This window comes from Eschrichtius robustus, assembly GCF_028021215.1.
Source record: "Eschrichtius robustus isolate mEscRob2 chromosome Y unlocalized genomic scaffold, mEscRob2.pri SUPER_Y_unloc_3, whole genome shotgun sequence".
Taxonomy (NCBI): domain Eukaryota; kingdom Metazoa; phylum Chordata; class Mammalia; order Artiodactyla; family Eschrichtiidae; genus Eschrichtius; species Eschrichtius robustus.
The window spans coordinates 314154-329372 of record NW_027175154.1 but is presented as its reverse complement, the minus strand read 5'-3'; the positions used below and the strand labels follow the sequence as shown (position 1 = coordinate 329372).

General features: G+C 36.8%; 1 protein-coding gene across 3 annotated transcripts in view; it reads right to left on the bottom strand.

Moving 5' to 3' along the window:
- Positions 1 to 1408: 1408 nt before the first annotated feature.
- LOC137757683 (U2 small nuclear ribonucleoprotein auxiliary factor 35 kDa subunit-related protein 2-like) overlaps positions 1409 to 15219 on the bottom strand; it is a 31751-nt gene continuing 17940 nt past the window's right edge. For all 3 annotated transcript variants that reach the window (XM_068534296.1, XM_068534294.1, XM_068534295.1), the window contains 4 exons: positions 11615 to 11828; positions 5504 to 5559; positions 4678 to 4787; positions 1409 to 1892 (listed from right to left, as the gene is read on the bottom strand). In XM_068534296.1, the coding sequence (XP_068390397.1) occupies positions 1453 to 1892; positions 4678 to 4787; positions 5504 to 5559; positions 11615 to 11828 (820 nt within the window). In that variant the 3' untranslated portion in view covers positions 1409 to 1452. The remainder of the gene's footprint in view (positions 1893 to 4677; positions 4788 to 5503; positions 5560 to 11614; positions 11829 to 15219) is intronic.

Here is a 15219-nt window from a genome sequence, read left to right as displayed (position 1 = left end):
CAGTCAAGGAAAGTAACCAAAATTTATATAGAAATGAAGTGTGGGAGCATACTTGTTTTAACACCTGAAATTTAGGGATAATATCATGCTTTAAGCTTTCTCTATAGAAGAGTCTTCTCTTACTATTACATTGATTTTTGTATAGTTAGCTTAACACTAGACACATTCAGTCCAATGACCCTATTACTGAAAATGGTCAAAAAGAAAGCACCTTACTTCTGTACAAAGAACTCTATAAAACACTGCAAAAAAATGATGAACACTTGGTAGAAAACTGCCAATTTTTAGAGGGACCAAGAATCTGGGGTAGGAGGAAGAACAAAAAGTACTTTAAAACTGAGAAAATGAATTTTAAAATATAAGGTATTAAACTCATGTATGGGGGAAAAGATTCCAATAGATTATTAATAAAGGCCAACACGATTCTTAAAAGAACCAAAGGATATATATATATATATATATATATATATATATATATATATATATATATATATATATACAGAAAAACTTCAGCATCTGGTAAAGGTTAAAATGTGGGTTGTAGGGTCAGCAAAATTTACCGTCATAGCTGATACAGTAAAATTTTTGTAGTTTTGTGGAGGGCAGTTGGAAACACTTTAATGTTATATCCCTTAATGTGATCTTATCATAAATGATGTGAAATTAAAGACCTCTTATCACACCATTTTTCTTTGTTTACAGCTCAGAATAGTGTGAAATTAGAAGTTTAAAATAGGAGCTTCCCTGGTTGGCACAGTGGTTGAGAATCTGCCTGCCAATGCAGGGGACACGGGTTCGAGCCCTGGCCTGGGAGGATCCTACATGCTGTGGAGCAACTAGGCCCGTGAGCCACAACTACTGAGCCTGGGTGTGTGGAGCCCATGCTCCGCAACAAGAGTGGCCGCAATAGTGAGAGGCCCATGCAACGCGATGGAGAGCAGCCCCCGCTTGCTGCAACTAGAGAAAGCCCTCGCACAGAAACGAAGACCCAACACAGCTAAAAATAAATAAATAAATAAATAAGAATTATAGGTGCTAATAATTTAAATAAAGAAAAAAGTTTAAAATAAAAGAGATGTGTTAAGTCAACTGACAAATCCACAATGAGAAGTGAATAAAAGTCATCTAGGAACAGATAAAATATGACAAAGTTTAATGGGAAAAAAGAAGTCCCATATGATCTTAACTATGTATAATAAAATATTTGTAATACCCGTAAGAACAAAGGTAAAGCAATGCTCCAGTGTTAACCTCTAAGGGTTAGGATTATAAGTAACTTTCATGATGTTTATATGTCTTCATGAATAGGTTTCATCTAAGTAGGCTTTTTGCCAGACTTGCTAACCCACGTGAGCTGAGAGCCCTCTATCCAACTACACAGCTGCCATAATAAAGGGTGTAAAATTACTGAAGCACATGGTAAGTTTATTTGGATTTGGGACTCTGCAGAGTTCAGTCTCGGCTCCCCGACCTCCTCCTGCCGTAGCTCCTGGACCTGGAGGAGCTCCAGCTGCGGCTCCGGCTGCCCCGGCCACGGCTGCGGCCCCTTTTCCTTCCTCTGCTTCGGGAACTGTGCCTCTCCCGGCTTTTGGACGTGTGCTTGTGAGATTTCTTGGCCCCATGGCTCCTCCTCCTCTTCCACTCGGCCTCCCCGTTCCTGTTGTAGGAGTGGGCCAGCCCGGGGCTCCTCCTCCTCCGTGGCCTACTGTAGTAGTCGTCGTGGCGGCCCAGCCGCTCCCTCCTCTCTGAGTTCTTACTGAAGCAGGAGCCAGTCCGATCCGGAGACAGGTACATGTCTCGATTCGCTTCCCAAAATTCATTGTTGGGATTTCTGAACACGTGAAGAAAGTTGCAGTGTTTCCCTCTTGGACACTGCTGTATTTCAAATAAACCTGCAGTGGCACAGTGAGGAAATGGCATTTACTGCTGGCACTTCATCCCTTTCAGAAGGTACATTTCTGATGTTAGCTTCAGACTATTTTCTCCCGGGTATTACTTAAAAAACAGCCTGCATAAATTGATTTCATACTTTAGGTTCCAAGATTTCAAAAATATTCAAATGCTCTAACAAATAGCATTCTGAAACGTAAAGTTTCAATTAACAAGAACATCCTATTTCCCCACTGGATTATGATTCAGAACACAACCAAATAGTGACCACACTATTTTCTTCCTAGGGTTTCACCATCCCACTGACTGACAGCACAGATCCCCAAATTAGTACTGTAGAACCATTCCTTGGAATCTAGATGGTAGTGTGAGTTGACGGCATGGTGCTGGCAAGACAGAATTACTGGTGAAAAGGGAGCACTCACTGTAGGTACAAGAACCTGTATTTTCTTTGTATTTTAAAATATGATGATAAACATTGCCCTACTGTTTCAAATTTACCAAGTTCTGTTAATATGAAAGATGCTTCTCAAAGTGGACTCTATTTTTTAACAAAACTTTGATGCTTTTAAACATTTTAAAATAGCAGTAAATTCCCCAAATATGTAAAACAGTTAAAAGTGAAATAAATACCTTCCTCCTTGATACTATATACAAAAACTAACTCAAAAATGGATCTTAAACTTTGAGATGAAACTATAAAATTCTTTAAAAATAAATGTATTAAAAATAAAAATAAAAAAAAAATAAATGTATTCAACCTCATCAAAATTAAAAACTGTGCTTCAAAGTACACCATCAAAAAAGTGAAAAAACATACACTATAAGATAATTTGCAGAGCATCTGTGATAAGGGACTTCTATTTAGATTATCTAAAGAACACTTACAACTCAATAGTAAAAAGAAAAGAACCCAGTTAAGAAACAGGCAAAGGACTTCATTTGAGATTTCTCCAAAAGATTATAAAAATGACCAGCAACTTCATAAAAAGATGTTCAACATAACTGGCCATTAGGAAAATGCAAATCAAAACCACAGTGAGATAACCATGTCATAGCTGGTAGGATAGGTAAAATTAAAAGAAAATTAACTGTATTGCAGGCATATAGAGAAGCTGGTACTCATACATTGCTGGTGGAATTATAAAATAATTCAGCTGCTTTAGAAAATGGTTTGGCAGTTTTTCAAAACATTAAACAGAATTACCATATGATCTTGCAACTATGCTACTAGGGCATGTACACAAAAGAAATGAAACATACTCACACAGAATCTGTACATCTTAGTAGCATTATACATAATAACCAAAAAGTAGAAACAACCTAGGAGTCCATCAACTGATGAATAAATAAATAAAATGTAGTATACCACAGAAAGCAATATAATTTAGATTATAAAAAGGAGTGAAGTTCTGATACATGCTATAATATGGATGTATCTTGCAAACATGCTAAGCAAAAGAAGCCAGACACAAAAGGTCAATATTGTACGATTCCATGTATATGAAATGTCCCGAATAGGCAAATCTATGGAGAGGGAGAGTAGATTACTGATTATCAGGAGATGGGGGAGTAGAGAATGCAGAGTGGCTGCTAATGGGTGTCAGGTTCTTTGAGGGTGAAGAAAATGTTCTAAAATTAGATGTGATGGTCACACAGTTCTGAATGTAATAAAAAACACTGAATTCTGTACTTTGAAAGGATAAATTTTGTTAAGTGAATTGTATCTCAACACTACTGTTACTACAAAAAAAAAAGAAAAAGTAGAATAGCCTCTTCTTCTGGGGAAGTCTAAGTCACGAACAGAAGCACGTCACTGAAATCAAATGGGATTCCCAGGAATTGACAAAATCAACCTACCTTTACAGAGAAAACAATTTTCTCCCTTTCATCTTACGAGTCTTAAAGCTTATGCTGAAATTGTTCTTTTAGTTTTACTTCTAAAAGCTACCTCCCAGGCCACTTTAACATGCTTTTAAAATGGCAGCATCTGCTAAGAGCAGTATGGCAAACCACTATTGTGATTCAGAATTTATAAGTTACATTTTTTTAAATAAGAGATTTTAAGCGAGTACAAAGCAAACAAGCAAAAGTAACAGGGAAGAAAAGTATTCCCCAAAGGCATTTATAGCTTCATCTTTTTTCATCTGAGGCACTTGACAATTTGGCTAAGCCAATCTAATAGAAAGAAGTTTGAAAATAACAAGGCCAACAGAACTGCTAGATAGTCTCAGCAAAGGACTCACTCATTTTCTGATTTGGTGATCAGTGTTCATGAATTAGTCTGACAACACCCTTAACAGATTCTACACAGCTATAATCAACCTCTAACATACAAATGCAAGTATTTCATGTAAGGCAGAAAATATTACATGATGACATAACAAGATGATAGAATATTCATTAAGGATAAAAGATGGACAGAAAAAAACCACTCAAGTGAGGGGAGCCAAAGAATAGAAAACGCCTCTAGAACTGTGATAAGTAATATGTGGCTTATTAAAGTAGTACACAGAACTCAGAATCAAAGATTAGATAACCTGAGTCTGCTACCAATACACTGTGAACTCAGTTACTCATGGCATAACATGACCCACATGGTCTATTACAGATCTAAAATGTGATGTCCTTTATATAATGCTCATGTGTGGGAAGATGAGAGCTATTCCTTGTGATTCCGTTTTTTAAAAATCCCCTTTAACAGGTTGTTTTTTTCCTACTAAGAATGTCCTTTTATATAGCAGTGGAACAATCAAGGGAAAAAAATCATCATAGTATTTTACGTACCACAAATTGCCATTTCCCATCGGGTCACTGGGCAGAATTCACACTGAAGCTGTCGTCCAGCATACCATCGTCCATTAAACAGAGAAAGGGCTGCTTGACATTCTTCTTCCCTTTATACCACAAATTAACAGATGCATTTTACATTAATGTTCTAATATATAGATATAACCCTATTATTTATTAATCAACCCTTTTGTTAATTTACTATACGACCACAAAGTCACTACTGAGGGAGCCCTTATGAGAGCATTCAAGCTCCTAAAACTCAACATACACTAGGAATCTTTTTACTAACCCTCCAAAAGGTTTTGACGGATGCAAACCAGTTTCTTAACTCAAAAGAGTTGACTATTAAAAATGCAAAGTGTTTCCACTGTTAGAGCTCGTTCTTTTTCAGCTAGGATTGCTGTTGCTCCACAGTGGTTAATTTAACCAATCAGCTATGTAATGATCGAGGCAAATATCAAGACAAAATAATGATACATTAACTGTTTTCTTAGCGGGTAAAATATATCTATGATTTATATTGGCTTCAATTTCTGACACTTTCAATTTATACTTCTAAATTCTCTATCCTGGTTTTTCTTTTTTCAAGTTTTGTATCTTAATTACTATATACATAATAATATAACTATTGAAACTGGTTCAAAACCATATAAATACACAAAGAATGCATTTTCTGTATCAGCTCTTGATGTCTGCATTGTTAAAAATATCATGCATATAAAAGATATATATCAGTGGAATAATCCCAGAAGTCAACATAAACAAAACAGATGTGCTACAAAACTTGGACATATTTAATATTTACGTTCAGAATACTTACGATTGATATTGAACATACACATTGCCTCTCAGATGAGGTTCCAAGTTGCAGCTGACCTAAGGAGCAATGAAGTATTCTATCACAAAAAAACTTAAGGAAAAAAAAAAATTCAGTTATCAAATACACTTTGTCTAGGCTAGTATTACCCCATGTAGTTATCAAAAAAAGATTTCAAAACTGAGATACCCAATTATGTGATCTCTGTTGATCAGATTCATTCTTCAATAAATATAAAATGTTTCCATATGCATAAAACCACAAGAAATTTAAATCAGTCATATACATGCCACTTTAATTTAATTTAATTTCCATTTTTGACCAAGATTGTAAAAAAATAAGTAGAATGTTAAAGTTTTACTTTCTTGAAATGTTGAAGCCATTTCACTGTATTCTTCCCTCTTGCTCACATAAGTGAACACCATTTTGAAATATTGCAAGAATTACAAAAATGTGACAGAGACATAAGCAAATGCAGTTGAAAAAATGGTGTCAATAGATTTGCTCAACATAGAGTTGCTATACACCTTCAATTTGTACAAAAACCTCAGATGTCTGTGAAATGAAGTATGCCTGTAAAGAGCTCATACAGAGAGCCCAGGGAACTTGGTGCATAGTTCTGCTAAATTTGATCCCCAAACAGAAATCTTGCTGGCCTTTGATCCAGCGTGGGCAAGTAAACTAACTCATAGCTCCACCAACGGATGAGTACAGCTTTCAGTCCACCTATCAAGAAACGTTAACTGAGCACATGGGAAACTGTATAGCCCACAGTACAGCCAATGTTACAGTAACAATTGAAAAGAGCACAGTCCATAGCTTTCCCTGTCTGCAGTGTAAAGCCAATGATCCTATCTGGCGAAGAATTCAGTGCATAGTCTTGCCTGATTTGAGTCCCCAAACAACATGCTTAACTGACCTTGGGACTTTTTCCTGCCCTGTGAGGGCAAATAAAATTCATATCCCTACCTACTGCTGACTATAGTAACCAGAACTAACCATCTAGGACAGCAGTCTCCAACCTTTTTGGCACCAGGGGCCTGTTTCATGGAAGATAAATTTTCCACAGACTGGGGGTGGGGTGCAAGGGGGCAGAGGGGAATGGTTCAAGTGGAAATGCAACTGATGGGGAGCAGCAGATGAAGCTTCGCTTGCTCGCCTGCCATATTCACCTCCTGCTGTGTGGCCTGGTTCCTAACAGGCCACAGATGGGTACCGGCCCACGGCCTGGAGGTTGGGGATGCATGATCTAGGAAACTGAACCAGAGAACCCAGGCAAACATAGTCTTCCTTGTGCAGGGAACCAAGCCAGCAATCCTCTCCAACTGTTATCAGCCAGCTCTGCCTCCTCCCCCACCATCTCAGAGCTTAGGCAGTGGCCTGGTGCAAAAATAGACCCTGACAAGAAGCCCCACCTGCCAAATGACACTATCAACTCACATTTACAGGACTCTAAGTTAGGCTTGGAGAAGAGACTTCTGGTGAAAAGACTGCTTCCTCAAATGTATCAATGTTAAGAAATCAAGGACCATGAAAAATCAGGGTAACATGGCACCATCAGTGGAAACTAATAAAGCTCTAATAAGTGAAAAGAAAGAAATGGAGAATTATAAACTGGTAAACAAATTCAAAACAATCCTCTTAAAGAAGTTTAGTAAGCTACAAGAACACACAGGCAAACAACTTAAAGGAAATTAGGAAAACAATGCATAAAGAAAACAAAAAGTTCAACTAAGAGAAGATAAACAAAAATAAATCAGGAAAAATAAAAATCCTAGAGATAAAGGATACAGTGACTAAACTGAAGAGAACCTCAATAGCAGACTTGACCTAAGAATCAATTATTTAGACGACAGGACATTTGAAATTATACAATCAGAGGAGCAAAAAGAAAAAACAAAAAAGAGTGAAGAAAGCCTACAGGACTTATGGGGTACCACCAACGGAAACAATATTTGCATTATGAGAATCCCAGAAGGAAGGAGAAAGAGAAAGGGACAAAAAGTATATTTAAAGCAATAATGACTGGAAACTTCTCAAAGCTGGAAAGAGAAATGACAGATCCATGAGGCATGAAAGGCCCAAAATGGGTAAACCAAGACATTGTAAATTACACTGTCTAAAGTAAAAGACAGAAAAAAAGTTGAAAGCAAGAGTAAAGTGACAAGTCACATACAAGGGGAAGAAATCCTCCTTACCACCCTGCATAAGAAAATAGGTGGATTTCTCAACAGAAATCTTTCAGGCCAGGAGAGAATAGAATGATATATTCATAATACTGAAAAGAAAAATAGTCAACCAAGAATACCATACCTAGCAAAGCTGTCCTTCAAAAATGAAGCAAATATAAACACTTCCCTGAACAAAGAAAATCTAAGGGAGTTCATCACCACTAGACCTGCCTTACAAGAAATGCTAAAGAAAGTTCTTCAAATGGAAGTAAAAGGACATGAATTACATCATAAAAATGTTTCACTGGCAATGCTAAATTTTCAGTCAAAGTCATTACCATCTCTAATACAGAACCGGTGCTGTATAATTCACTTACAACTCTAGTTTAAAAGTTTAATCATATTAAAGATAACCAGGGGAATTCCCTGATGGTCCGGTGGTTAGGACTCTGTGCTTCCACTGCAGAGGGCACAGGTTTAATTCCTGGTCAGGGAACTAAGATGCGTGGTACAGCCAGAAAAAAAAAGAGAGAGAAAGGAAATCACACAAGGATAAGGACTAAGTAAAACATATATTGATATTCACTCCTCCTGTATAGGGAAGAGTCTTTCTAACAAGAGCCAAAATCAATAAAACATCGATACATTTGACTATATAAAAAAAAATTAAAGATAACCATAATTAGAATAATTTGCCACTGGAAACACCATATAAAAAACAGGTAAACTGCAATATAACATCAATAACCTAAAGTGTGAGGGGAGGAAATGTAAAAGTGTAAAATTTAGGAATGTAAGGCTCATGGTAACAAGGAAAAAACCTGTAGTAGTTACACAAAGGAACACGATAAAAAAGTCAAAGTACACTGATACAGATGACATCAATCTTTTTTTTAATATTTTATTTGTCTTCTTCCCTCCCTCATACTCAAGTCCTAGGCATTTTTGCATTTGATGGGTCAGGAACATGAGCCCAATGTGGGGATGTGCCATCTTTTTTTTTAATACATTAAAAAAAATTACTTATTTATTTTTATTTTTGGCTGCGTCAGGTCTTTGTTGTGGCATGCAGGATCTTCGTTGAGGCACATGGGCTTCTCTCTAGGTGCAGTGTGTGGGCTCCAGAGCGCCTGGGCTCTGTAGTTTGTGGCACCCGGGCTCTCTAGTTGAGGCACATGGGCTTAGTTGTCCTGAACCATGTGGGATCTTACTTCCCCAACCAGGGATTGAACCCACATCCCCTGCATTGGAAGGTGGATTCTTTACCACTGGACCGCCAAGGAAGTCCCAACATCAAATTGCAAAAGAAAATAAAAGAAGAGAGCAGGATAAGAAACAAGCAACAATGGGTCTACAAAACAGTTAGAAAACAATGAAAAAAATGGCAATTATTATTTTCAAAAAATCTACAAACAATAAATGCTGGAGAGGGTGTAGCGAAAAGGGAACCCTCCTACACTGCTGGTGGGAATGTAAGTTAGTGCAGCCACTATGGAGAACAGTATGGCCGTTCTTCAAAAAATTAAAAATAAATGTACCATATGATCTAGGAAACCCATTTCTGGGTATTTATCTGAAGATACTGAGAACATTTATTCAAAAAAATATAGGCATCCTGATGTTCACTACAGCAGTATTTACAATAGCAAAGACATGGTAACAAACTAAATGTCCACTGATGGATGAGTGGGTTAAAAAAAAGTGAGATAAATAAATATATATATATACACACACACACATATACACACAGTGGAATATTATTCAGCCATAAAAAAGGAAAAAATCCTGCTATTTTTGACAACATGGGTAGATGCTGAGGGCATTATGCTAAGTGAAATAAGTCAGACAGAGAAAGACAAATACAGTGTGATCTCACTTACATGTGGAATCTTAAAAACAAATACAAAAGCAAAAACGAACTTACTGAAAAAGAGATCAGATTTATGGTTACCAGAGTTGGGGGAACTGGATGAAGGTGGTCAAAAGGTACAAACTTCCAGTTATAAGATAAATAAGTAGTGGGAGGTATAGTGATTATAGTTAACACTGTTGTGTAATATATCTGAAAGTTAAGAGAGTAAATCCTCAGAGTCCTCATCACAAGGGAAAAACATTTTTTTATTAATTATATGAGGTGATGAACGTAACTAAACTTGCTGTGATAATCATTTTCCGATATGTATAGGTCATTATGTGGGACACCATAAACTTATAAAGTGCTGTATGTCAATTATATTTTAATACATCTGAAAGAAAAGATACACCATAGAGCTCAGAATTTTAAGCAAAAGGAAATATTAGATAGTGGTTATGCATGAACAGTGAGATTTCCATTAAGGAGCCGTAAGTTTTGAAAGCAGTATGATTTAGAGATCTCAAGAAGGAATACAGTGATAATTCACTTTTGAGATGAGGAAAAGTCATGAAGAGGTGAAGTGACATGTTCTGGAGCACAGGGTTAGCCAAACCACACTGACTCCATGGCCTGTGCTTCTAACGATATTGTGCTGTGTCTGACAGGCACTTCCACTTCACTTTTTATTAGCTGTACAGTCATTCCTTGGTTTCCTTAGGGGATTGGTTCCAGGACTCCTTGGATACCAAAATCCATGGATGCTCAAGTCCCTTATATAAAAGGGTACAATATTTGCACATAACCTATGCACATTCTCCCATAAACTTTAAATCATCTCTGGATTACTTATAACACCTAATACAATGTAAATGCTATATAAGTAGCTGTCAGTGTGTGGCAAATTCAAGTTCTGCTTTTTGGGAACTTTTTGGATTTGGGGGTGGGGGCTGGGGAATACCTTCAATCCACCGCTGGTTGTATCTGCAGTTGCAGAATCTGCAAATGTGGAACGTACAGATATAGAGCACAAACTGTACCGAGAATTAGTGCGAAGACAGGACGATATATAGAACAGTAGCAAAAGATAAAAGAAAATTTTAAAAGAAATGAAAAAAATACTCAGAGTCAGTAAACAAAAGTATAGGTCTGAATTTAGAAATTAAATTTAGTCTTGAACTATGGCAAGAGTGTCCCTTACTAGAAGTTGCTGTGTTGTTTTATTTTCAACTTACATTTCCAACTATCAGAAAAAAAAAATCCATAGCTTTAATTCCATCTTTTTTCAAATTACATGACAGCCTCTGCTTTAACATAACAAAATCATTAAGCTCAGAATCTGATCAAAGCATAAACAAGGTAGGAGGCTTCTCTATCAGGATTCCACTATTGGTTCTTGAGAGCAAAAGGTATCAGATCTGACTTTAACACCTGACCTTTAAAAATATTTTTTAAAAATTATGTGTAATTTGCATTCCTTTACTCAGTAACACAAACCATGATTTTTGGAACATTATGTTCTGTTTGAAAATATCCAATCTATAAACACAATCTAAAAAAAGTCAAGGTTTATGTTCTTTGGTAGTTCCAGAAGAAATAATGCATACTTTGGGCAGAAGTTGCAAGCTGGCACTATCAACATAATACATCAATCAGCAAGCTGTGTTACAATGCAGTTGTAGCTGAGACCAACTACAAGTAAGAAGGTGCATTCCCCATCATACGCAGCCCCTTAATGAATGCTTGGACAGCTGTCTGCAGAGGACCTTATGCAGAGAATTCAGTTTGGAAAAGAGGGGGAACACAAAGGTACTGAATGGATGAAAGATCTTTTCTCATCAAAACCTCAGAACCCAGAAAATGTCATGTTAGTACCTCTTTACAATTTCAAGTAGTACCTCTACTGTATTGCAATGAGGTGGATGGAGAGGGAGACAGAATTAACATTGCCTTCCAACATGGTGCCAGGCCCTACACCACAGCGCACAACTCACCCAGGTGGAGAGCCTGTACCCTTGCTTTCCCATCCCATCCAGTACTTCAGAGGGAGGCAAACTAGTCCCGTCCTCCACGCGCACTGCATGTGCCCACCTTGAACTGGACCACTTTCCCCACGTTCTTGAACTCGGGGAGCACGTCGTCATAGAAGTCCAGGAACTGCTGGTAGGTTTCCTCTTCGCTGTACTCCAGGCTTGCGTCAGGGTCATAGTCGTCCCATCTGCACTGCTCCATCCCAAACGTCGTAAACATGCTTTTAATAAGAAGGGTGGGACTTGATGCCGGGAAATTGTGTTTACGTGAACACCTGCAACAACAGTTAATCTTATTCTATATATAATATTTTACAGTTTTCACGGCATTTTATGTTTTTTCTCTGATCCTTGCAACCCCCTACGACAATCATGGGTAGTATTTCCCCCACTTCGCAAAGAAGCAAGCTGAGGCCTAAAAAAGCTCAGTTATCCAAGTCACATGGCTTGTGAGAGATGATCCAGATCTGACCACCTTACAGTCTAGTGCCTGTTTGTTATATGGCATTATATACATATAATTTAATTTTTATTTAAGAAACAATGTTAACCTTTATGAAAAACAGGATTCTTTTTTGCAGTTTCAACTGGGTCAGGGCTGCGCTGACTTAACTCACTTGTACTTGCATAATTTAAAAAATGCTTCATATGACCTTTATTATTATTTACTTTCTTGTCCTAAGATAACATGAGAAAAAAAATTTTTATTTCAAGGTTCCAAGTAATTAACAGTTCATGGTTAATATTTTGTAGTTAAAAACTGGTCAGCACTTATTAGGCATTATGGGGCGGGTTGGGGCGGGGGATGTCCAACAATAGGGAATTAGTTAAGTAAACTATGATGTATCCACAGATTGGAATGTTGTACAACCACCGAAAATTGAGTAGACCTGGCTTTATTGCCATAAGAAAACATTCATGATCTATTTTTAGTGAATAAAATAGGCTACAAAATAGTACGTATACTTTATGGTGCTGTTTTTGTAAAACAAAAAATATTTATACATATGTACTTAAACATCTGGAAAGCTAACATGTCTAAAATGGGGATTTTTTCTTAATAATAAGCATTTCTGATTTTTATAATCAGAGAAAATAAAACTGTATTTTAAAGAAAAAAAACAAAAAACAAAACAAAAAAAAAACTGGTCAGTCATGGATCCCAGAGATTTGGGGGAAGAGAGAAATGCGGAGTTGTTTCATGGGTACAGAGGTTCAGTTTTGTAAGACAAAAACGTATATAGAGATTATACATCTATGTACCTACTGAGATAATGCATACAGAATGCCCAATACAAATCATGCATAGGTCTGACATGTTCAGCATTAACTAATGTGAAATTTTCTACTCTCCAAATGACCTTCTAGATTATTCAATTTGTAATGTGATCTGTATTCCCAAGCAGCTACCTACAGAATTCGGAGGACTTATCTTGGTTGGCACTGTTAACTGTAAAGTGAAATTTTATAGCTGTAAATAAATATAGTAGCAAACAAGCACCTTAATTAATGAATTTAAAATTCTGTTCACAGGATTATAACCCAGATCTAGTTTCTAGGGTGTCAAATGAGCATCTGTGAATTTTGGGACAGAGCCAAGTCACCATTTAGGGAAAATCCCCACTGTACCTGGAAATACCCACACAAGCTTGAGTGTATTAAAAAATGATGGCCTGACAGCTCCTATTGAAAAGTTAACTAAGTGGTATTTTTGAAGGCATGGTACTGATCCTCTGTTTGATTCCCAGAATCACCTGAAAAGAACTGGAACGCATTAAAATGCAGAGTCAAATGTACTGCATATTCAAAATAACTTGTTTCCTTCTCTCTGCCTTGCTTCCCATTTCCTCTATTTTATTTAACTTAGTATGTAGCCTTTTACAGTCACTTCTGGAAGAAGGTAAGATATAAATAAATACTCAAGACAGATATGAGTATCTTGAGTATCATTAGTAGTTATGTTCTTTTGGTGGGCAGGGGGAGGAAAGAACTCTCAAAGCCGTGACTCCAAAAAATGCCAATTCCAGAAAGATTCCAGACTTGAACTTAGTACTACTTATAAAAAACATGCAATCAAAGAAATGCTTAGGTTATGAATGTATTTCTCCAATGATCTCACAAACCTTAACAGAAAAGAATGCTTGAAATGATCTGGGGCAAGTCACTACAGTTTTCTGTAAAAGTGGAACAGTAAATTTGTCTGAGAAGATGGCCCTGGATTTAACTGCTAATTCCACAGACTTTTATCTCACAACTCGTCACCTGAATGACGAAAATGCCTGACTAACTCATATATATATATATATTTTTGGACAGTTTTAATGCTAATTTCATATGCCTGTGAAAGTATTAAGAACTGTCACAAACTAATCTGACCACTGTGGATATTTCCTTGAAACAACTCTCAGGTGTGGGTTTTCAGAGTGTGACGTTCCTTTTCCCTTTCCGCAAATTAAGTAGAGTCAACTGATTTCCTAAAACTGCTTAGGATATCTCCCTTCTTCTCACATAAACCCAATAAAAGGACAGTCTTTTTTTTTGCCTTGCTGCGTGGCTTGTGGGATCTTAGTTCCCCAACCAGGAATTGAACCTGGGCCCTCCGCAGTGAAAGTGCCGAGTCCTAATCACTGGATCACCAGGGAACTCCCAAGTATAACCTTAAAGTCTTAAAATTCATGGAAATATTGCAGTACAACATAAACAAGGGATCAGGCAGCTAAAATCTTGAAATGAAACTTGAACTTTAGGTTCAACTATGCACACAAATGTGAACATATTCTGAGTCTCAGCTGTCTTTCAAACATAATCCACCAAATATGTATGAGGGGGAGTATATTAAATCAAAGAATTATTACTATTTTTGATGAGATTAAACCTACATTTGGGTTCTAAAGGTTACTAAATGGAATAAAATCCCTCTCCTTGGTTAGTTCCTGGTTCCTCAAGAGGAAGCTTTCACTGTTCACCGCACTTTATAAATCCCTTCACAGATACCCTGGGCAAGTATAATCCCAGCTATATAACAAAAAGGGAGTTAAATATTCTACAATAATGGCTCTCAATCCTGGGGCACACTGAAAACATCTGGAGACATTTCAAAATGTTTGACATTTTGATTAACATAATTTGAGGTGAGGCTAAAGAATATATTTTTTAAAAGTTTTTAACATGATCCTAACGTGACTCAAGGTTCAGAATTACTGTTTTTAGACATGTAAAAAGATGAAGACAAGTTTAGGGTGAAAAAAAAAGAATGACAGCAAAGGTCAGTATTTTGAAGAAGGAAAAACTCATAGCAAGGATAATTTTATGAGTAAAATATAAAAGAACCACATCGTTTCATGGATTTGGGATTAATAGGACATAAAAATTATGATTAGATCTTCTCGTCTGTGCAATACATAATAAATTTACTGAATTACTTACTACTGACAGAGATTACTCTAATTACTCAGTTTGTCTCCTGTTACCCATCGTTTCGTTTACTCTTGGTCAACCAGTGTCTTAAAACATTAAATGGAAAATTCTGGAAATAAACAACTTGTAAGTTTTAAATTGTGCACTGTTCTGAGCAGTGTGATGAAATATTGTGCTGTCCTACTCTATATCCTGCCAAGGATCTCCATCCAATGACACCACCTGCTCCTGGCATCCAACCATCAATAT